Raw genomic sequence first — 23,829 nt, forward strand, 5'->3', positions numbered from 1 at the left:
AGATAAACTTATGCCATTTGCAGCAACATGGATGGAGCTGGTAGGGATTATGCTCAGTGAAATAAGCCAGAAAGAAAAGATTAAATATCACATGGCATCATTTATAGGTGGAATAGAGAAAAACCAAACAATGGATGAAAGACAAACTTTAAAACCAACCTCTGAAGGTTGAACAAAGATGTGCAGCTTTTAGGGGGAGACGTGGAAGGGGGAGAATGAGGGGGCACAATGGACTGTGGGTGCTCTAAGTCCTTGAGTGGTGGGACTGCTATGGTGACTATGCCTGAGGGTAGAAATCCTATACCAGCAAAACACTAGCAAGGATATGGAACAATGGTACTTCAGTAACAACAAGTTAAGTTTAAAAAACATATAATCTTATGCAGAAAAATTTTTAAAAATCAAACCACAATTCTTTGTAACAGAAAATAAACCTAACACTTTAACAAACATTACGTCTCACAACTCAAATTTAACGCTTATTCATGCTTTCTATTTGAAGGGGGGGCAGATAAAGGATAATACTCTATACATTAACTTTCCATCAAGTTAAATGTTCTTCCATGAAGCATCATAGTTAGCTCTTGCCCTTATGATTTTATTCCAAAAGTCAACCTTCTTCAGAGTTATCTGAAATGTCACTCACATATTTTTTTAAAAAATCTTCTTCCCAACTTCAGACTCTACTTCTACTTCACTTTCTCAGATGCCATATACTTTTTATTCATTGTCTTATCTCTCCCACTAGAATATAAGCTCCCTGAAGTAGGAATTTTTGTTGTACTGTTCACTGAATTCTCAGGACCTTCAGTAGTACCTGACACATAGCAGGCATTCAGTATTTGTTGATGAAGGTATGACAAAATGTTCTCCATATTTTTGAAGTTAATGCTGACATTTTTAATTATATGTAAGAAAATACTGCCTTATTCAGATGCCCAAATCCTTCTCAAAATGGTAGCACATACCCAAGAAGCCAAAATATTCAGCTTACCTACATTTACTTTCTACTAATGTTCTCATATACTTTTTACTGACTTAAAATTATAATAAATATGCTACAAAGTGATTTCCTTATCAGAATAAAAAACAAAACCATCAACGACTCATTAAAAACATCACATTTAAAAATCCTTGGAATAAAATTCAAGCTATTAACATAAAAATTCCAAAGCTTAAAGGAAAAATGTGGTTAAAATTTCACAGATGTGTATTTTTTGGTAGCATGGGGAGAAGATAAATGGGCATAGAGGAAAGAAATCACAAAAAGGCAACAATGACTTTTTTAAGTACCCTTTTTTCGCTAATAAAGAACTTGGAGATAGATATCTTTGGAAGATAAAAGCATTATACTCATAAAATAAAGCAAAACAGAATCACACCGAATCTCCTAAGAGGAACCTTGCTTGCCTTCACATCCGAATCACTTAGAAATGCCAGCTAGAATTCCACCTAAGGAGATTCTAATTTTACAGACAATGATGAAACCAGAAAATCTATATATTTTAAAGTTTCCAACATGATTCTAAAACAGTTTAAGCAATCATCAGATGTTTACCATTCTGCTCCTAGTTGTCATCCAGCATGCACTTGGGTTCTATCCCCAAAGATAAAAATTCACATCCCCAAGTATTTAAATCCTTATTGAAAAGTTTTCCTTTACTTTTACTGATTTCTCTAATTTCTATGTAACTGGGGTTTAAACTGGAAGATGACAGTATTCCATACCAATATTACTTAAGTACTGTGACTCACTCAGGAAAGAAAATCTAATACCCTTCAAAAATTAATTTCAATCTACTTTTCTGAAAATCATGTTAAATATATACAAAAATCTTTAGATGTCAACATATTTGACCCATAAATTCTATTCTAGTCATTTATCCTAAAAATATCACTTAAATTGTATTGTAATACTCTGTGCCAAAGCTGGATGATGGCTGCAGTGAATTGATTATTTATGTTCCCCCAAAATTCATGCTGAAATCCTAACCCCAAATGCTGTGGTATCAGGAAGCAAGGCATTTAAAAGGCAACAAATTTAGTCTTGAGGGTGGAGTCCTCATGAATGGGCTCAGTGCCTTTATAAAATAGACTCCAGAGAATTTTCTTGCCTTCTCTTTACCATGTGAAGATCTGAATAAGTAGTCTGCAACCAGGAAGAGGGCTCTCAGCAGAAATTAATATGCTGGCATCCTGATCTCAGTCTCCAAAACTTTGACAAATAATTTTCTTATTTATAAGCTATTTAGTTTGTGGTGCTTTGTCACAGAAGCACCAATGGATGAAGACAGTTATTATGTGGGTATTAGTTACATTAATTTATTTCTGATCTAAAATATTTCATTTACAAAAAAAAGGGGGGTCTCCTTGGTGGCACAAGGGGTTAAGCATAGCCCAAGGGGTTAAGCTATCCACAGCTTCTATAGCTCAAGTTCGATCCCAGCCCACCAGGAAGCAACCCACATGGCTCAGCAGACCTCTCCCCTCAGCAGTCTATTTCAGTCAGTCTGCCTGTTCTCTACTCTGTCTCTGGTGAAGTCTCTCACGCCCTGCACCTCTGGCCTGTACCTCAGTTCTTGTATGCATAAATAAATCTTAAAAAAAAAAAGGGGGACTCCCTGGTGGCTCAGGAGTTAAAGTCTCAGTGCTATCAACAAATAGCCAGGCCACTGCATAAGTTCGATCCCCAGCCAGGGGAGTAACCCACATGGCGCAGCAGACCTCTCCTGTCTCAGCCACCACTCCCCTCAGCAGTATATTTCAGTACATCTGCTTGTTCCGCTCCCCACTCAGCCTCTGGTGAATCCTCTAACCACTCACCCACACCTCTGGCCTATACCCCAGTTCTTGTGAATAAAAATAAATCTTTAAAAAAAAATAAGGGGGGGGGCCTCCTGTTCTGTTCCCCACTCTGGCTCTGTGAATTCTCTCAGCCTCCCGCAATTCTGACGGTACCCGGTGCTTGTATAAATAAATAAATCTTTAAAAAAAAAAAAAAGAAAATAGTGGATATACTTTTAAAAAATAAATAAAAAAAAATAAGGGGTCTCCCTGGTGGCACAGTGGTTAAAGACAGCATTATCAAGCTATTGCCAACCACTGTGGAATGAGTTCAATCCCCGGCTGCCCAGGGAGCAACCCACATGGACAGCAGACCTTTCCTGCCCCGCCCACTGCTCCCCTCAGCAGTAGATTTCAGTAGATCCTCCTGTTCTGCTCCCCACTCTCTCTAGTAAATCCTCTCACTCCCTGCACCTCTGGCTTACATGCCAGTTCTTGTATCCATAAATAAATAAATCTTAAAAAAAAAAAAAAGCTTAAAAAAAAGTCACCTATAAAAGAATAGAGGGGCCTCCCGCAGTGGTTGAGCGCTGGGTTGCGAGGCTGCCTGCAGCTTCTGCAGCGCCAGTTTGATCCCCGGCCACTGGCATGATTCCATTTATATACGAGGTATCTAAAATAGGTAAATTCATAAAGACAGAAAATAGAAGTTGCCAAGGTCTGGGGGCAGGAGGAACTGGAAAGTTATTATTTAATGAATCTTAAGTTTCACTTTGAGATTAAAAAAAAAAAACAAGAAATAGTGATGATAGCTATATAACACTATGAATGTACTTAATGTTACTGAATTGCATACTTAAAGTTAAAATGATAAATGTATATATTTTACCACAATAAAAAACTAGTGTCTTCAAATGTATCTGAAAAATGAGCAAGTAATTTAAACATCCCTCCCTCACATAATCTTCCATTACTTAGACATGTTTATTATAAGTGAACTGTCAAACTCTTATTAGAAACTGCCAAAAATTTCACATTGGAAGAATTCAAAATAATGAGGATTTGCTGTACTATACAACTAATAATTTACAGATAACCATTGGGGCCATTTTCAACAGTACACCTTCCCCCCCCAAAAAAGATTTATTTATTTACGCATACAAGAGCTGGGGTACAGGCCAGAGGTGGGGGGGGGGAGTGAGAGGATTCACCAGAGACAGAGTGGGGAACAGAATAGGCAGACTGACCAAAGTACACTGCTGAGGGGAGCAGCAGGCGAGTCAGGAGAGGTCTACTGTGCCATGTGGGTCAGCTCCCTAGCTGGGTTTCGAACTCATGCTGCAGTGGATGCCAAGCTTCATAGGTTGCAACTTAACCCCTTGCCCTACCAGGAAGGCCCAATAACACACTTTTTCCTTTTTGAAGGAAAGGAAAATTTCACTTTGTTCTCACATACACAAGTTTGATATGAAAACTTACCCATTATTATTTCAATTGCTTTTTCTTCCAAAAATCTAGATATGACTATGTATTTACCAAAATTCATTCAACTATATACACCTAAAATTATTATTAATAATGTAAATATTTCCACTGACTTGAATTCTGAAAAAGAATCAGAATTTAAAGTTCAACCAAAAGGTACAAAATAATTAATTAGTAATTATTATGCACTGATTCAATGAAATGAACCTGAGTCACATTATTAGCTAACAAACTGTCCTTGTAATTTTGAGCTAGTCATTTCCAACCCTGGGCCTTGATGGCCTTATTTGTAAAATCAAATGATCAACCAAGGTATCATCCAACACCAAAAATGAAACCTGGTTTTTAAAGTATGTTTAAAAACGCAGTAATACATCCTTTGCATGTGTTTAACTGGAAAAAACAAAGGCATATGAAATTTTATTTTCATGCTATTCGTGACAGACATCAGTTGCAGATAACAAAGGACATATGGTAGAATGTGTAGGAAAAAAATGACTTTCTTCTCATTTAGCTGTTCAATCTCAGAAACAGGTGGTTATGTAACTACCCGGGAAAACAAACTATTCTGCAATTATTTTTTTAACAAGGACATTTTCATTCTGAAAAAGTTCCTATTTTCAATTTTACTGAGGTATGATTGGCAAAACTGTAAGTTATTTAATTCTTTTTACTCTTTAAAATATTCATATAGCAGTATTTATTCTTTTGGCATATACCTTGTAAGTTCCTGTAACTACCACCATAAATAGAAAACAATTCAAACACCTTCAAAGAATTCCCTCACACTATCCCTTTGGAGTCAAAACCTTCTTTGCCCTCCAGCCCAAACCCATGGTAACCACTGATTTGTTCTGTGCCTACAGTGTTATCTTTTCAAAATGTCATGCAGATGGAATCATTTGGAATGTAATCTTATGACAGTGCTATATCTTTGATACTCATCCATATCACTGCTATTGATATTTGGTTCTTTTTTAGTGCTGAATAGCATTCCATAATAAAGACATACCAATTTGTTAATCATATACCGCAACTATTTGCATAAACATTACAAATGGTCAGACATCAAAGTAAACTGAATTTCATTTGCAATTAAAAGCATCAGTTAGTGGGCCTCCCTGGTGGCTCAGGGGTTATCAAGCTATCAGCAGCCACTGCAGCACAAGTTTGATCCCCCACCAAGAAGCAACCCACATGGCGCAGCAGACCTCTCCTGTCTCGCCTGCTGCTCCCCTCAGCAGTGTATTTCAGCAGATCTGCATGTTATTCTCCCTTCTCTCTGATGAATCCTCTCACCCCCTGCATCTCTGGCCTGTACCCCAATTCTTGTATAAAAATAAATCTTAAAAAAATAAAATAAATAAAAAATATGTATAATAAAATAAAAGACATGGTTAAAAAAAAGAGTAAATGACTGAAAACAATCCTCCTTCAACAGGGAAACAACTAATTAAAGTATATCCTTATTTACTGGAATACTGTGCAACAGTTACAAATAATGAGACAATTTATAAATACTGATAATGGAAAGCTCTCCTAGATCAATTGTTAAATTTTTTAAAAAAGCAAAATGCAGGAAAATACTTATAGTATAATCACATTTATAGTTTAAAAATAAATGCATAGATGGGCCTCCCCGGTGGCACAGCGGTTGAGCGCTGGGTTGCAAAGCTGCCCACGGCCTCTGCGACGCCGGTTCGATCCCCTGCTGCTCCCCGGCCACCGGAGGAGGCTCCCACATGGCGCGCAGACCTCTCCTGCCGCCCGCTGCTCCCCTCAGCAGTGTACTTCGGTCCTTCTGCCTGCTCTGCTCCCTGCTCTGGCTCTGGTGAATTCTCTCACCCTCCCGCGCTTCTGACTGTACCCAGTGCATGTATAAACAGAACAAACAAACAAACAATAAATAAATAAATAAATAAAACATGCCTCTATAAATAAATAAATAAATAGATAGATAGATAAATAGATAAATAAATAAATGCATGGGTATGCCTGTGTATGCAGAGTATTTTTTTTTTAAGATTTATTTGTTTATTTATACAAGCACTGAGTACAGTCAAGCGTGGGAGGGTGACAGAATTCACCAGAGCCACAGCAGGGAACAGAACAGGCAGACCAACGAAATACACTGCTGAGGGGAGCAGTGGGCGTGACAGGAGAGGTCTGTGCACCATGTAGGACCATTGCTGGTAGCCAGGGATCGAACCAGCGCTGCAGAGGCTGCAGGCAGCTTCGCAGCCCAGCACTCAACCACTACGCCACCAAGGGAGGCCCTTACGCAGAGTATTTGTCAGACTATAGAGCAAACTATTAAGTGAAATTCAGGGGAAGATTTTCATACTGTTTGATCTGGTTTCCTGGACCAGTTTAAAGAAAAACAGTAACGGACTGCCATTAGTAAAGTAAATATCCCTCAAAACCACATCTTGCATAGGAAGGTTTAAGAATTAAGGCAGAGAAGTAAAAATATATATAAAAAAAAAGTTACCAGGGCCTCCCTGGTGGCGCAAGGGGTTTAGCACCGCACTATGAAGCAATCTGCAGCCTCGGCAGCACGAGTTCGATCCCCGGGCAGCCAGGGAGCAACCCACATGGTGAAGCAGACCTCTCCTGTCTCACCCACTGCTCCCCGCAGCAGTGTATTTCAGTCAATCCTCCTGTTCTGTTCCCCACTCTCTCTGGTGAATCCTCTCACTGCCCTCCCCCCACCCCAGCACCTCTGGCTTACACCCCAGTTCTTGTATGCATAAATAAATCTTTAAAAATAAAAAATCAAAATAAAATGTCCATATAACATAATTTATAAAGGAACGAAGTACTGGTGCGTGCTACAACATATATGATCTTGAAAGCGTTATGCTATGTAAAAGAAGTCAGTCACAGACCAACATAATTACATAATCCCATTCATGTGAAATATATAGATTAGGCAAATCTACAGTCACAAAAAAGTAGACTGGTACCTGTCTAGTTGCCTAGGGCCTGAGATGAAGTAGGGAATGACTGTTATTGGATATAGAGTTTCTTGGGTGATAAAAATGCTCTAAAATTTAGAATGTGATTAATATGATTGTGGTCATACAACTCTATTAATATAATAAAAATAACTGAGGGCCTCCCGGGTGGCACAGGGTCTCAGCACTATCAAGCTATCCCCAGCCAGGAAGCTACCCATATGGCACAGCAGACCTCTCCTCTCTCACCCGCTGCTCCCCTCAGCAGTGTATTTAAGTCAATCCGCCTGTTCTGCTCCTTACTCTGCCTGTGATGAATCTTCTCGCCACCCATCACAGCTCTGGCCTACCAGTTCTTGAATATATAAATAAATAAAACAAATCTTTAAAAAATAAACAGAGGACCTCCCTGGTGGCACAGAAGGTTGAGTGCCGCTCTGTGAAGCTATCCGCAGTCTCTGCAAGTGCCAGTTCGATCCCTGCCAGCCATCGAGAATCCCACATTGTGTGGCAGACCTCTCCTGTCTCTCCCGCTGCTCCCCTCAACAGTGTATTTCGTCACTCTGCCTGTTCTGTTCCCCACTCTGTCTCTGGTGAATCCTCTCACCCTCCTGTGCATCTGGCCTATACCCTGGCTCTTGTATAAATAAATAAATCTTTAAAAAAATAAATAGAAAAAATAAAAATAATTGAATTATATAGTTAAATAAGTGACTGGTATAGTTTGTGAATTATATAAATTACATCAATAAATTCTATCAATATATTATTTTTAAAAAGGCAAAAGGGAAGTTTATTCATTAAAAGTCTTTTTTTTTAAGATTTATTTTATTTATTTATGCATACAAGAGCTGGGGTGTAGGACAGAGGCGGGGGTGGGGGGCATGAGAGAATTCACCAGAGACAGAGTGGGGAACAGAACAGGTGGACTGACTGAAATACACTGAGGAGAACAGCAGGATAGACAGGAGAGGTCTGCTGTGCCATGTGGGTTAGTACCTGGCCAGGGATTGAATTCGTGCTGTAGTGACTGCTGATCATTTCATAGTGCTGAAATAACCCCTTGCGCCACCAAGGAGGCCCAAAACAGTCCTTTGTTAAAGATTTATTTATTTGTAGAAGAAACTGGGTGTAGGCCACAGGTGCAGGGTGGGAGGTGAGAGATTCACCAGAGACAGAGTGGGGGAACAGAACAGGCAGATCTACTGAAATACACTGCTAAGGGAAGCAGCAGGTGAGACTCAGGCCCTAGCAGTGATAGTGCTAAGATTTAACCCCTATGCCACCAGGGAGGCATTCATTATAACAGTCTTTATCTTTTAAGATTTATTTATTTATGCATACAAGAACTGGGGTACTGGCCAGAGATGCGGGCGGGGGCAGGGTGGCAGGATTCACCAGAGACAGAGTGGGAAACAGAACAGGCAGACTGACTAAAACACTGCTGCCGGGAGCAGCAGGTGAGTCAGGAGAGGTTTCCTGTGCCATGTGGGTAGATCGAACTCGTGTTACAGATGCTGCGAATAGCTTCACAGTGCTGTGCTTATCCCCCTGAGCCACCAGGGAGGCCCATGGATCGTATTTTAGATTCTGATCCAATTTACTTAAGAAAGTATATGTATGAGACTACTGGGAAAATCTGAACTCTGATTTGATATTCGGAAATTATATTGCTCATTTGGTAACTAAACAAAAACAAATAATGTTTATAAAAAGAATCCTTATCTTTTAGGAACTCCATTTAGGGATGAAAAGATATTAAGTCTGGGGTTTGCCCTAAAACAATTGGGGGAGGGCCAAGTAGGAATAAAAGAAGCCAAGTTTTCAAGAGCTCATGCATAGTGAATGGGATCTTGTAAGTTGGGAGTTCACCTAAAGATGGCAACGGGGGCCTCCCTGGTGGCGCAAGGGGTTAAGACGCAACCTATGAAGCTATCTGCAGCCACTACAGCACAAGTTCGATCCCTGGCCAGGGAGGTGACCCACATGGCACAGTAGACCTCTTCTGACCCGCCCGCTGCTCCCCTGAGCAGCGTATTTCAGTCAATCCACTTGTTCTGTTCCCCTCTCTGTCTCTGGTGAATCCTCTCACCCCCACAACTCTGGCCAGTACCCCAGTTCTTGTATGCATAAATAAATAAATCCTTAAAAAAAAAATGGCAAAGGGAGGAGTGGGTTGAGGTACGGTGAGGTGGGGCGGGGACCAAAAACAAAAAGAAAAAAATGGCAAGGAGATTAAAAACAGCAAGAGAAAAGTTGAAAAGGGTATTCCAGACAGCAGTTTAGGGAATGGCACTGTCAAAAAGATTACCTATGAGCCAAGAAATGAAATACAGCTGAAAAAGGAATCAAGAACCAGATCAGGGCCTCCCTGGTGGCGCCAGGGGTTAAGACACAGCACTGTGAGGCTACCCACAGCCACTGCAGCACGAGTTCAGACCCCAGCCAGGGAGCAAACCCACACGGCTCAGCAGACCTCTCCTGTCTCACCCACTGCTCCCCTCAGTAGTGTACTTCAGTAATCCACCTATTCTGCTCCTCTGGCCTAAACCCAAGTTCTTATATACATAAACAAATAAAAATAAATCTTCTAAAAAGAGATCAAAAGCGGCCTGCATGCCACACAAAGGAATATTAATTTTGTTGAAGATGAGCTAATAGTTTCTTTCCTTCCTTTACTTTATATGGGGGGAAGGAGGTGGCAGAAAGGCACAGGTAGGATTAGGGCTTTGAAAGGTTACTTTGGAGGCATCAGGGTAGAGGGATACAAGAGAGTGAAGAGGCTACTGTCACAGTCCAAGTGAGTGACTGAGTGTGAACTTATATGGTGGCAACAGGAATGAAAAGGAGGGGCTAAATACCAGAGACATGAGGTACTAAAAATAATTGGATATGTGGAAAGAGGAAGCAGAAATTATCTGAACTGATTGCCACCTGCTAGATTTGTATGACTGGGTAGACAATGTCCAGTACCAGGAATGAAGACAGAAGAGCCTTATTGGGAAAAGGTAGAGTCCAGTTTTTTTTAAGTCTTTAAAAAAAAAAAAAAAAAGACAGATTTATTGATTTATTTATTTATACAAGCACTGGGCACAGTCACAAGCACAGGAGGGTGAGAGAATTCACCAGAGCCAGAGTGGGGAACAGAACAGGCAGACCGACGAAGTACACTGCTGAGGGGAGCAGCGGGCTTGGCAGGGCAGGAGAGGTCTGCGTGCCATGTGGGACCCTAGCAGGGGATTGAACCCGGCAGAGCATCAATAGGATATTCTAATGGAAATGTCTAACCTGCAGGCAAAAACTCAAGAGAAGTCTAATCAGTGATGTTGACAAAATTCCTCAGGACACTTGGTAGCAAAACAAAACCTAGGAAAAGTTTATTTATAACAATTCAACCACCACAGAAATTTAACCTATTTTAAAATTTCCCTCTCAAGTCCCAGTCCTATGGGCAAGTAAACTGAGTGGTTGTATGGTTGAGTCTCAGACACCAGCAGTGCTTGCAGCATGACTGATGAACTGACAGAAGAGCAGAATGCAGAATTCAAGTAAGTTTTTTTTTATTACTTGACAAGGATGGTGACAGAACTATAACAAAAGTATTAGGAACAGAGGTAAGAGCTCTTGAGCAGAATTCCACAGCAGCAGGGCCCTCCATGGTGGCACAGGGGTTAAAGTCTCAGCCCTATCAAGCTACCACCAGCCACTGCAGCATGAGTTCAATCCTCAGCCAGGGAGCTAACCCACATGGCGCAGCAGACCTCTCCCGTCTCACCCACTGCTTCTCTTAGCAATGTATTTAGTAGATCTGATTGTTTTGCTCCCCACTGTCTCTGGTGAATCCTCTCACACACCCCGCCCATATCTCTGGCCTAGACCGCAGTTCTTATATGCATAATAAATAATCTTTACCCAAAAAAATAAAAAGAAGTCCACAGAAGCAGAGTTACAAAGCATGGTTAATGAAGTAGATGCTGATGGGAAAGGCACAACTTCCTCTGGAATTTCTGACAAGGAAAAAAACAGTAAAAGAGAATTTAGAGAAACATCTGTGTATTTAATAAAGGTGGCAATAGGTATATTAGCACAGCGGAGCTTCACCACATGATAAACCTTGGAGAGAGGTTAAGAGATGAAGAGGGGCCTCCCCGGTGGCATAGCAGGTTGAGCGCCACACTGTGAAGCTGTCCGCAGCCTCTGCAGCACGGGTTCAATTCCCGGATGGCCAGGGAGATTCCCACATGGCACAACAGACCTCTCCTGCTTCGTCCGATGTTGCCCTCAGCAGTGTTTTTGGTCCGTCTGCCTGTTCTGTTTCCTGCTTTGTCTCTGGTGAATTCTCTCACCTTCCCATGCCTCTGACTGTACCCCAGTCCTTGTACAAATAAATGAATCTTTAAAAAAAAAAGAAGAGATAAAGATGTTCATGAAATGATCAAGGAAGTAGATTGTGGTAATTGTCAAGTAAACTATGAAGAGTTTGTACAAATGATGACAACAAAGTGAAAACTCTGTATAAAATGTGTTAAATTTCTTGTACAAGTATTTACCTTTTTTGTAACTTATCTATAAAAGGCTTCCTTCTACTATATATATATGTACATATATATAAAAGCATATGTAGGGCCTCCCCGGTGGCGCAGCGGTTGAGCGCTGGGTTGCGAAGCTACCTGCGGCCTCTGCGGCGCCGGTTCGATCCCCGGCTGCTCCCCGGCCACCGGAGGAGGGTCCCACATGGTGTGCAGACCTCTCCTGCTGCCCGCTGCTCCCCTCAGCAGTGTACTTCGGTCCTTCTGCCTGCTCTGCTCCCCGCTCTGGCTCTGGTGAATTCTCTCACCCTCCCACGCTTCTGACTGTACCCAGTGCATGTATAAACCAAACAAACAAACAAAATAATAAATAAATAAATAAGACATGCCTCTAGAAAATTAAAAAAAAATAAAAATAAAAAAAAATAAAAGCATATGTAGCAACTAGGACTTCATTCCTCCATGTTTTCTTCCCTTATCTTACTGTCACTGTCCTGAAATTTTACAAAACTGATCAAGTGTTACAGGTGGCTTACTCTGGATATATGTAAACCCTCTGCACATCTAAACCAAGATAGAGTAGTTCAAATGAGGGAACATCTGGATTATGCCTTTTTTAAAATTCTTCTTTAGGAACTGTTAGCATGTTCCTGCTGAAGCAGGGAGTTCAAACTCTGTGTGGACTATGGACAATCAACAATGTGTTCTTTTTAAAGTTGCACTATTGCAAAATGGGTGTATTAGCCAGATATTCATACACTATTTTTTTGTACTGCTGGTCCTGTGCCAGACACCTTTTCTTTTATTGTTACTTGCTTTTTAAAGTCTTTTTCAGTCACTTAAAGAAAATCTGCTCATGGCAACAATTTGCCTAAAATCGATTCCAAGCTGTGTATTTGTTTTCCAGCAAAAAAAAAAATATTACAATTTACCAAGAAGTCCTCCCCCTACTCCACCTGTATTAACTCAGGACCTCCCTAGTAGCATAGCAAAGGGTTAAGTTGCAGCACAAGTTCGATCCCCGGCCAGGGAGCAGACCCACATGGTGCAGCAGACCTCTCCTGTCTCGCCTGCTCCTTCCCCCAGCAGTGTATTTCAGTAGATCCACCTGTTCTGCTCCCCACTCTGTCTCTGGTGAATCCTATCATGCCGCCTCCCCGCACCTCTGGCCTGTACTCCAGTTCTTGTATGCATAAATAAATCTTTTTAAAAAAATTAATTCATAAAAGCTATATACACAGGGCCTCCCCTGGTGGCACAGCGGTTGTGCGCTGGGCTGCAAAGCTGCCCGCAGCCTCTGCAGCACCAGTTCGATTCCTGGCCACCGGCGAGGGTCTCACATGGCGCCCAGACCTCTCCTGCCGTGCCTGCTGCTCCCCTCAGCAGTATATTTCGTCAGTCTGCCTGTTCTGTTCCCCGCTCTGGCTCTGGTGAATTCTCTCACCCTCCCGCACTTCTGACTGTACCCAGTGCTTGTATAAATAAATAAATCTTTTTTTTTTAAAGCTATATACATAAACAGACTAGGCAAACTAATGTATCTCCCAATTTAGGGGTGTAGAGAGAGAGGAAGAGAGAAAGAGAGAGAGCAAGCAAGAGAGCGAGAGACAATGTATGTTTGTGTGTGTTTAAGGAATACATTTTTGGCTTAAACTCATCAAAATAATTCTTTAACAAAATGCATGCATGCAGAATATTATCAAAGCACAGGTTTTTTGTAGCTATAAAAATGTACTCTTTAGGGCCTCCCTGGTGGTGCAGATGTTAAAGTCTCAGAGCTATCAAGCTATTGCCAGCCTGAGTTTGGCCTGAGTTCAATCGCTCTCGAGTGAGCTGACCAACATGGCGCAGCAGACCTCTCCTGTCTCACCAGGTGCTCCCCTCAGCAGTGTATTTCAGTGGATCCGTTTGTTCTCCCCACGCTGTCTCTGGTGAGTCCTCTCACCCCCTCTGTACTTCTGGCCTATCCCCCAGTTTTTGCATGCATAAGTGAATAAAAATAAGTCTTAAAAAATGTATTCTTCTGATTCCTTCAACATATCAATAATCATTACACTATTCATAGTATTTATGGTCACTATTCAAAATCCCCTGCTTTACAAGAAATTTAGCACTTCACTTGAAATATATTTGCAGTTCACTTTTGAAAGATCTAATGTCTTCTGATATACTAAAAAGCAAGGCTAAAACAGAGCTAGGTTTAAAAGATTTGTTTTATTCATTAGATTTCTCAAGGAAGATAAAGCTATCTTCATCTTCGTGGGACTACAGAAGTCAAGGTTGCTATTTCTAAAAGATTTTGCTAATGTCTCTTAATATCATTGCTCCAAAGCCCTTAACCTCTACTAAAGAATTTTCTTATTATTTAAATTACAAGGAGTCCTATACAAAGACCCTAATTTGATATATTACTTATATAACCAAGATTTCAATCTTAATTATTTAGCTAAACCTTCAGTCACCAAGAACACTAAATCTAATTGAGGCAATCTGGCAACCATTAAAAAAAAGGTCACTAATCTAAGTAAAATCCAATTTCATCCCCAAAGGGAAAGCACAAGTATTAACAGCAGTCTAAATACTAAATATTTAGTTTACCTAGTCTGGTAAACACTAGTCTACCATTATGTTTAGACCAGGAGTTCAATCACCTAAAGTTTAAGGAGAAAATTCAGATAATTCCTTCTTAGTCCAATAATTCCTTAAAATTATATGCAGAATATAGGGAGAGGTGCTATCATTCTCAAAAGGCTATAATCTCCCCCCACCCCAAAAAAATAAGAACTATTATTTTAGGTCCCATGCTAAATGCTAAGGAAATTCAAAGTAAGACCAAGTGACATTTCTTTTTTAAAAAAAATTTGATTTATTTATGCAAACAAGAACTGGGGTACAAGCCAGAGATGGGAGGAGGAGTGTGTGAGAGGATTCACCAGAGAGAGTGAGGAGAAGAACAGGCTGATCTGCTGAAATACACTGCTGAGGGGAGGAGTGGGCAAGGCAGGAGAGGCATGTGGGTGAGCTCCCTGGCCGGCCAGGGAGCAAACAGTGGTTGGCAATAGCTTCATCGCAGTTTTTAACCCCTGCCCCACCAGGGAGGCCCCCCCCAGTGACATTTCTTGAGCTCATAACCTAAGAGTTTATTTAGATTCACACAGTCCAACCTGGATTTTGTCACAAAGGAAAAATATTTTAAAGTTAAAATCAAATGATCCTAGAATGTACCAAAAAAAATAACTTCAGGAAGCCAGGTTACATAAGAAAGGTGGAAATTTAGGAAGAGCTCTTCACTTTGTAAAGTTCTTTAATACAAGATTCCTTATATCTTCCTTTTATCTTCATCTAAGTTCAACAGAATTTCCACACCTTCAGTAAGACTTTTCTGTTTGTCTAGCAAATTTTCTATCATTTTTACAGCAAATGGTGTAGTATGATTTATAAATTACAAAGAACTCAGAGTAGAATGCTGACGACATAGTTGTATTAAAGATTTATTTTAGGGCCTCCCCGGTGGCGCAGCGGTTGAGCGCTGGGTTGCGAAACTGCACGCGGCCTCTGCGGCGCCGGTTCAATCCCCGGCTGCTCCCCGGCCACCGGAGGAGGGTCCCACATGGCGCGCAGACCTCTCCTGCCGCCCGCTGCTCCCCTCAGCAGTGTACTTCGGTCCTTCTACCTGCTCTGCTCCCCACTCTGCCTCTGGTGAATTCTCTCACCCTCCTGCGCTTCTGACTGTACCCAGTGCATGTATAAACAAAACAAACAAACAAACCAGCAAACAAATAAATAAAGCATGCCTCTATTAAAATAAATAAAAAATAAATAAATAAATAAAGATTTATTTTATTTATTTATGCATACAAGAGCTGGGGTATAAGCCAGAGGTGGGGGTGGGGAGTGTGAGAGGATTTACCACAGAGTGGGGAGCAGAATAGGCAGAGTGACTGAAATACAATGCTGAGGGGAGCAGTGGGCGAGACACTGCTGCACCATGTGGGTCAGACCAGGGATCAAACTCGTGCTGCAGTGTGAGACATAGCTTCATAGTGCTGAGACTTAATCGTTTGTGCCACCAGGTAGGCCCTTGTTTTATATATATAGATATATTTTTAAACAGCCCTAAAGATTTTCCACAGGAGTTGGCCCTTAACGGCTTTAAGTGTACCATTACTCTTATCCCTGTTTGGCCAATGGGGGAAACAGCAGTTAAAAGAGATAAGACCAAGAGGGCCTGAAGTAATTAAATGTTTATTTGCTTTAACCCAACTACCAGAAATCAAAGGAGCAATGCCCCCTTCAGAGCAAAGACACCAGAGAAGGCTGGCTATATACCTACCCTAACAGTTCTATATTACCAACACTGAAAACAATTCAGGATTTTTTTAAGAACTGCCTTCAAGTAGCTCATTTTTTAAGATTGCCCCCTGCACTTATGCAGGCCCTTAAGCCTATCTCTTTTAAAACACAGCTCTCTGCCCACCTCTGTCTATGCAGGCATTTCTTTCCTTTTTCTAAATAAACTTACCATGTGCTGATTAAAAAAATAAAGGAAAAAGAACTGCCTTCAGAACCTATAGCACATCTTTTGCAAAAGTTCTATTAGTTGCAAATCATTATTTCATTATTAAGGGCTTTGTTTTGAATTCAAATCATTATTTCTTTATTGAGGGCTCTGAATTCAAATCTGAAAAGTGATCTGAATTCAATTTGGTAAATAAAGTAAATAAGTAATACTATTTTTTCAGTGGTTTTTGACAATTGAAGCATTAGTCTAATTGCACCTGTGCCTCTGGCAACAATTTCAAATGAAGTTTCAGATTACATGAAATATATTCTTTTAAATAATGAAACATTTTTCTTTTGCCTTTGTATGTATGTGTATATATGATATGGTTATAGGTAAACCTAAAAATCTATTTTCTATGCTTTAAGTCATTCTGTTTTTATCAAGGATTACTGCATATTATCCAAGTTTTTGTAACTTTGACAATTCTTATTATATTAAAAATGGAGTCACAGTTATTTTCAACAAGGTAATCACTCAATGTTTACAATCTGAATTACTACATAAGCTACAATACAAATTATTTCATGGGAGTTACACTTCAGCTGCCCATACAATAAATACAGTAAAGCAGATAATTAAAGAATTATAAAATTGTAAAGTACAAATACAGAATAAAACTATGGCACTCGGGGAAGGAGGAACTATTGCACCAATCTAAAGATACTATAAAAGAGAGACATCGCTGGTGGCCTAGGGGTTAAGCTTCAGTGCTATCACAGCTGCGGTCTGAGTTCAATCCGATCCAGGCCAGGGAGCTAACCCACATATGGCACAGCCGACTTCTCCTTTCTCGCCCTCTGCTCCTCTTAGTGTATTTCAGTAAATGTGCCTGTTCTACTCCCGACTGTCTCTGGTGAATCCTCTCACCACCACCACCCCACCACCCCGCCTCCCATACACCAATGGCCAAGCACCCAGTTCTTCTAAGCAAAAAAAAAAAAGGTAAAGAATCCGTCTAAGTACAGAAGTACAGAGTGAAAAAGAACAAACAAAAAACATTTTAAACTGCTCAAGTTTCCTACTTGTTTAAATGTACTTGGGCAGCCTCCCTGGTGGTGCAAGGCATTAAGTGTCAGCACTATGAAGCAATTCGTGGCTACTGCAGCATTAGTTCCATCCCCAGCCAGTGAGGTGACACACATGGCGCTGCAGACCTCTCCTGTCTCACCTGCTGCTCCCCTCAGCAGTGTATCTCAGTCAATCCACCTGTTTTGCTCCCCACTGTCTCTGGTGAATCCTCTCACCCCCTGCACGTCTGGCCTGCACTCTAGCTTTTGTATGCATAAATAAATAAATATTTTTTAAAAAGTACTTAGGAAAATATCATGGCATTATTTTTAAAGCATAAACCAATATTGTATTAAGTAACTTAACTTCATACATTCTCCCACTGTCTTTTCAGAGGTGTTCTACCATTTCTAATTTTTTTTTTTTAAATAGAGGCATTTTTTTTTATTTATTTATTTGTTTGTTTGTTCGTTTGTTCTGTTTATACATGCACTGGGTACAGTCAGAAGCGCGGGAGGGTGAGAGAATTCACCAGAGCCAGAGTGGGGAGCGTAACAGGCAGACTGATAAAATACACTGCAGAGGGGAGCAATGGGCGCGGCAGGAGAGGTCTGCGTGCCATGTGGGACCCTCGCTGGCCAGTCGGGGATAGAACCAGCGCCGCACCTAAAACAGTTCTTTATAAAAGGCTCCATACATTTGAATTTCAACATCATCCAAAATGATCAAAGATGTTAGTAATAGTGTAAAAACATGGGCTTTAGAAACAAGCAGTCTGAGCAGTCTTTCTGCCCACCTGTGACTATGCAGGTGCTTCTTTTCACCCTCTCCCTCTGCAGGACAGCAACCTTCTGCCTTCCCGTGACCTGTACCATGCCAGGTCTTCTCTTCACTGACCTCCCTCAGCGGAGGCAGCTCTCAAGGCTGCCAGCCTCCAACCATGCAGCCTCTCTCAGCAAACCTATCCCTTTCAGGGCTGCTCTTTCTGTGTGCTTGTGTCTATGCAAGTGTCTTTTACGCTTCTGTCCCTTTTCCCAATAAACCTACTCTTTTAAATATTAAAAAAAGAAACAAACAAACAAGCAGTCTGGTCTTACAACTTGGTATTACTAGCTGGGACATGGGCAGGTGAAATAAGGGCTGTGTGATTATTTTTCTATATAAAATAAGAGCAACAGGGGCCTCCCTGGTGGTATAGGGGTTGAAGTCTCAGCGCTGTCAAGCCATGGCCAGCCACTGCAGCAAACCTCTCCCACCTCGCCCGCTGTTCCCCTCAGCACTGTATTTTGGTGGATCTGCCTGTTCTACTCCCCACTGTCTCAGAGAGTCCTCTTGCCCCCTGAGCCTCAGCCTGCACCCCAGTTCTTGTATGCATAAATTTTTTAAATCTTAAAAAAAAGGGGGGCCTCCCTGGTGATGCAGGGGGTTGAGCACAGCACTGTAAAGCTGTCCGCAGCCTCTGCAGTGAGGGTTCGATCCCCGGAGGCCAGGGAGCTACCCACGTGGCGCAGCAGACCTCTCCTGTCTCGCCACTGCTCCCCTCAGCAGTGTATTTCAGTCGGTCTGCCTGTTCTGTTCCCCACTCTGTCTCTTATATGCATAAACAAAATAAAAATAAATCTTTAGAGGGCCTCCCTGGTGGTGCAACAGGTTAAGCACAGCACTGTGAAGCTGGCTGTCAGCAGCCTCTACAGCATCAGTTCCATCCCTGGCCAACCAGGGAGCTACTCACATGGCGCAGCAGACCTCTCCTGTTTCGCCTGCTACTCCCCTGAGCAGTGTATTTCAGTAGATCTTCCTATTCTGCTCCCCACACTCTCTGGTGAATACTCTCACCCCCCCCCCACAGACCTCTGGCTTACACCCCTGTTCTTGTATCATAAATAAAAATAAGATCATTAAAAAAATAGGTCTGTAAGTATAAACTGAGTAAAGTTGAAATAATTAGTTCTGCATTGACAGAACCAATTCAAAGAAGTTCAATCTACATGAAAATCTATAGTTATTACGTGAAATAGTTCAAAAGCCGTTCAAGGACATAAAATAAATAAATCTTTTAAATATGATCTTTCAAGTAAGACTGAATTCTAGAGTTCTAAACCATGGATTTGTAACTCTTCATCACTGTTATCACCCCCACAACTAAATTAGCTGAGGTAGGCCAATTTGTAAAATGGTTCATTTTTCACCTGCATCCAATAGACAGGTTCTTCTGGAACCTGAACAAGGATGATTGTAAGTTGCAAAGATGGAACAGAACATTTTATCATGATAGATTGTGGTTATGTTGACAAGTGCTCTAACTGGCCTTGAAACTTTAAGTTTTTATTTTAATGATGACTTACAATCCTATCTGTAACACCTATACCTCATAATTCTATTTTTATGAAGATTTTTATGAAGATCATTCATATTCATAAACTCTGAAAACGAGAAATCAACATGTTGCAAAGTTATTAATTATGGGACCCCATAATTAATTATGGGATATCCCTGGTGTCACAAGGGGTTAAGTCTCAGCACTACGAAGCAATTTGCAGCCACTGCACCATAAGTTCAACCTCCAGCCAGAGAGCTAACCCACATGGTGCAGCAGACCTCTCCAGTCTCGACCCTGCTCCCCTCAGCAGTGTATTTCAGAAGATCTGCCTGTTCTGTTCCCCACTCTGTCCCTGGTGAAACCTCTCACTCCCCAACTCTTCTCACCTTTGGCCTACACCCAGCTCTTGTATGCATAAATAAAATAAATCTTTAAAAAAATATGAGGGCCTCCCTGTTGGCACAAGGGGTTAAGCACCACACTATGAAGCAATCCACAGCCTATGCAGCATGAGTTCAATCACCGGCCGGCCAGGGAGCAACCCACATGGCGAAGCACACCTCTCCTTACTCGCCGACAGCTCCCCTCAGCAGAGTTTTCAGTCAATCTGCCCGTTCTGCTCCCCACTCTGTCTCTGGTGAATCCTCTCACCCTCCTGCATCTCCGGCCTGTACCCAGCTCTTGTGTGCATAAACAAATAAATTTTTTTTTTTAAAAAATGAAGGAAAAAAACCCAGCACTTTAAGGCTTCCACATTATTCAAGTTTTCATTTTATGCACATCATGAAAACACTCACTTTCTGAGCTCTAAAATTTACTGGCTGCTATCATGCTTTTAGATAAATAACATAGGTGTGCCAGGGAGGTTCTACACTAAAGCAGCACGCTAAATTACAATCATCATCAGGAGAAATTTGCAAAGATAATTCTTTTTGTAGGAACTGGGGTGCTGACTTGATAAACATTTTATTCTCATAGTAACATAATAAAATTCCAAGTTACTCCACAGTAACAAAATTAAGCTCATAGGTGATCTCAGTGGTCTACTGGTCTCCTGCATGGTCCTTTACAATTCAAGGAAAAATTCAATGCAACAAAGCAATTCAATCAGTAAGTCAATGAGATAAAGAAATTGGACAAAATGCAACAAAGCAAAAAACTCGAGGTATATATGCAGGACACAAGAAGCTATCCCTGCCATTTTACACCCATTTATTCCCAAAGCTAATAATCACACATGGATTCAAGATATATTTAAAAAATAAATAAGAGCAAAATAAATCAAAAGGCTTTCTGAAATACAGGTCTAACAAGTCTCCATCACAAAAGGAAGTCAAGTTAACAATCTTATGGTGAAAAAGATGAGTTAGCACTCTATTAAAATATATAAAAGTTAAAGGATGCAGAAACTTTAATGCAAAATAGAGAAGAGAGTTTAACTTGAAAATAAATTATACTAAATGCCCAAGGAGTATCATTTGATAAGGGATAATAGGGTAGAGAAAGCTCTGTGCCAACATTTAACTGCAGCTGTAGTGGAACACTAAAAGCCTTGTTTTAAGACAAAAGCAATGAAATTAAAACACACACACACACACACAATAGTTCTAAACTAATCATCAGTGTTAACTGCTCAAGACCATAAATTTGCCATTTCCCAATGAAGCACTATTGGAATAAATAGCCATACGAAAGGTGAAAAATAGAGTAGGAGGGAAAAAGTAGACGAAAATGCAACTGAACAAAATTCTCAACAAGACTAAATCACAAAATTTGTTCAAGAACTTTCATACATTCTGTATATATGTCACAATTAAAGGTAAAAACAAAATTAAAACATTCTTTTCAAATAGGACTGAAATTAAAAAACAATTTAGTGTATGCCTCAGAAAATCTTTCCATACTACCTACTCCAAGCTGACAGGGTTTCTACATCCCTTGTTACTCAAACAAAAACACTACAATTATCTCCTTTCACATTTCTTGTTTTTTAAACAACAGCATTGTAGTGAATTATTCTATGCCCTATTCATTTCATCTACCTTAACTATCAATTGTCCCAAACAATGATACTTTTTGAATGTTAAACTTGAATCCACTCAAGTTAGCCTGTTGACTTGCTAAATTGAAAAGTTATCACATAAATTCAATTCTGAGCACCCACGTGTACATATATTAAAGCACGTAAATGTATGTATTCATTATACTTAATACATACTTAAGTATGTATTCATTATACTTAATGAGGGTCCCTAATAATTCGTATGTTTACTTAGAGATGCCAAATATTTGCATCTGAAAAGTATAGTGTATGGTGACCATACAGATGAAGCAAACAGCTGGTGGGTAAAGACAATGCAATTACAAATACTTTTACTACGCGAATATTAAATGCTCCATCATTTCTTCATATTTTCTACAAAGCTGACCCAATTTCAAGACTGAAACTGAGGTTTCTACCTTTAGAAGGGGAAGGAAGCAAAAGTAATGGGGTAGTCCTAAAAATACACATCATAACTACATGACTAAGATGCTCATTTAAACTTCTGCCAAGATAACCACTCCCTTCAAAACAAGATTGTTTTGTTGACTCACTGCTCTGTTTTACTTAACTTTAGAAATTAAAAAAAAAAATTAAACGTATTCCCAAGCATTTCTTTCTTCTGTGTCTGCCCATCGTTTCAAAACATTCAACCTTACTCTGTGATTAGTACCTTCGAGAACGGTAAAACAGATAAACAACAACAAAACCTCTATCACAAATTATCTGCCTTGGAATAAGAAAGAGCAATGGACCCAGAAACGATCATAACCACGGTTCTAAAATCATGGAAAACAATGGAAACATGTCTGTCTGTACGGTCCCGTCGAAGCTGTCCTTCTCTGTGAAACCGGCTCACCTCAAAGAATACTTTTCATGCGTGAGACCACCCATTTACTAGTCAGCCACCCGAGCAAAGGGCTTCAACTTTGTCTCTCCAGCGGGAAGAACTCCCAACCTCCCTGCATAACATGTTCCGTTTGTGAATATTTGTACACGAAGGGGGCGGAAAAAAAAAAAAAAAGACAGTAAAGCTGGTGGCACGGTGAGGACAAAGGACGTTTTGAGGCACCACTGAAGCCAATACAGGATGAGGGCAGAAAGGGAGCTACACTCAAGTTCCCTCGCCGTGGATCATGGCAAGGGAACGCAGGCACCCTTGTTTACCATTCCCCGGGTCCTTATTCTTCCTCCCTGCACACGGGAAGCCAAAGTTGGCACTACCACTACGCAAGAAGCTCATCAAATCCTCAAAATGTCAGGTCACCAGGCAGCCTCTAGAATGACAAGCTAGTACCCCTCCCCCACCTTCACCCCCCCCCCCCAAAAAAAGAAAGGTCCAATCCAGTCAGTGCAGGTCACCCTGCCCTCTGGGGCAGTTCCAGACCGCGCCGGGATGGTTCCGAAGGCAGGACAAGAGCGCCAGGCCAGACCCCCTCGCTTCCCCCACACCCTGGGCCGGGGAAGAAAACAAAGACAGCCCTCCTCCCCCGGTAGCCGCCAGCCGAGGCACGGAGGCTTTCCCATTTCCCGGCGCAGCCTGGCCTCCCGCCCCCGCCCCATGACAAAGAAAAGCCCGGGGTGAGCGAGGCCTTCCTGCCTCCGCGGGTGGGGGAGGGGGCTCCGGGGCGAGCAGCCCCCCGGCGCGCCCCGCGCTCACGCCCGCGGCCCGAAAACAGCCGCGAGCCGCCGCGAGGGAGGCCTCGGCCCGGGGAGGCCGGGGCTGGGGGGCGGGGGTACCTTGAAGTAGCCGCCTTCGTAGAGGGTGTTGGGGGGTCCGAAGATGGCCACCTCCCAGTTGTAGAGGTCGGACTCGTCCACCAGGGTGATCCGGAAGCCCTCCACCGGCTCCTCCTGCAGGGACTTGAGCTCGAGCATCAGGGCCTTCTGCGAGCTGGTCATCTGCTGCTGGGCCATCGCGGCGGCGCGCCGGGCCGGGCCCCAGTCCTCGCGCTCCGGCCGGGCCGGACGGGCCCTTCCTCGCCCCTCGCCGCGGGCGCGGGCGCGGGCGGCGCCGGGCCGCGGTCCTCACCCCGCGGCCGGCCGAACCAGGCCCCAGACGGCCCGCGGGCCGGCCCGGGTCCTCCTCGCTCTCGACGCGGGCCGGGCCTCCTCCTCACGCTCGGGCCGGGCGGGGGAGG

The 23,829-nt window shown here is 41.9% G+C and overlaps 1 protein-coding gene across 1 annotated transcript in view; it reads right to left on the reverse strand.

Moving 5' to 3' along the window:
* Nucleotides 1–23,605, reverse strand: part of UBE2R2 (ubiquitin conjugating enzyme E2 R2) — a gene marked incomplete at both ends in the record, with an annotated part of 85,809 nt that extends 62,204 nt beyond the window's left edge. Inside the window, one exon of the mRNA XM_084237145.1 lies at nucleotides 23,429–23,605. Within this exon, the coding sequence (XP_084093271.1) occupies nucleotides 23,429–23,605 (177 nt within the window). The remainder of the gene's footprint in view (nucleotides 1–23,428) is intronic.
* Between the last annotated feature and the right edge of the window lie 224 nt (nucleotides 23,606–23,829).

The sequence above is a fragment of the Talpa europaea genome (genome assembly GCF_964194135.1).
Source record: "Talpa europaea genome assembly, chromosome: 7".
NCBI classification, from domain to species: domain Eukaryota; kingdom Metazoa; phylum Chordata; class Mammalia; order Eulipotyphla; family Talpidae; genus Talpa; species Talpa europaea.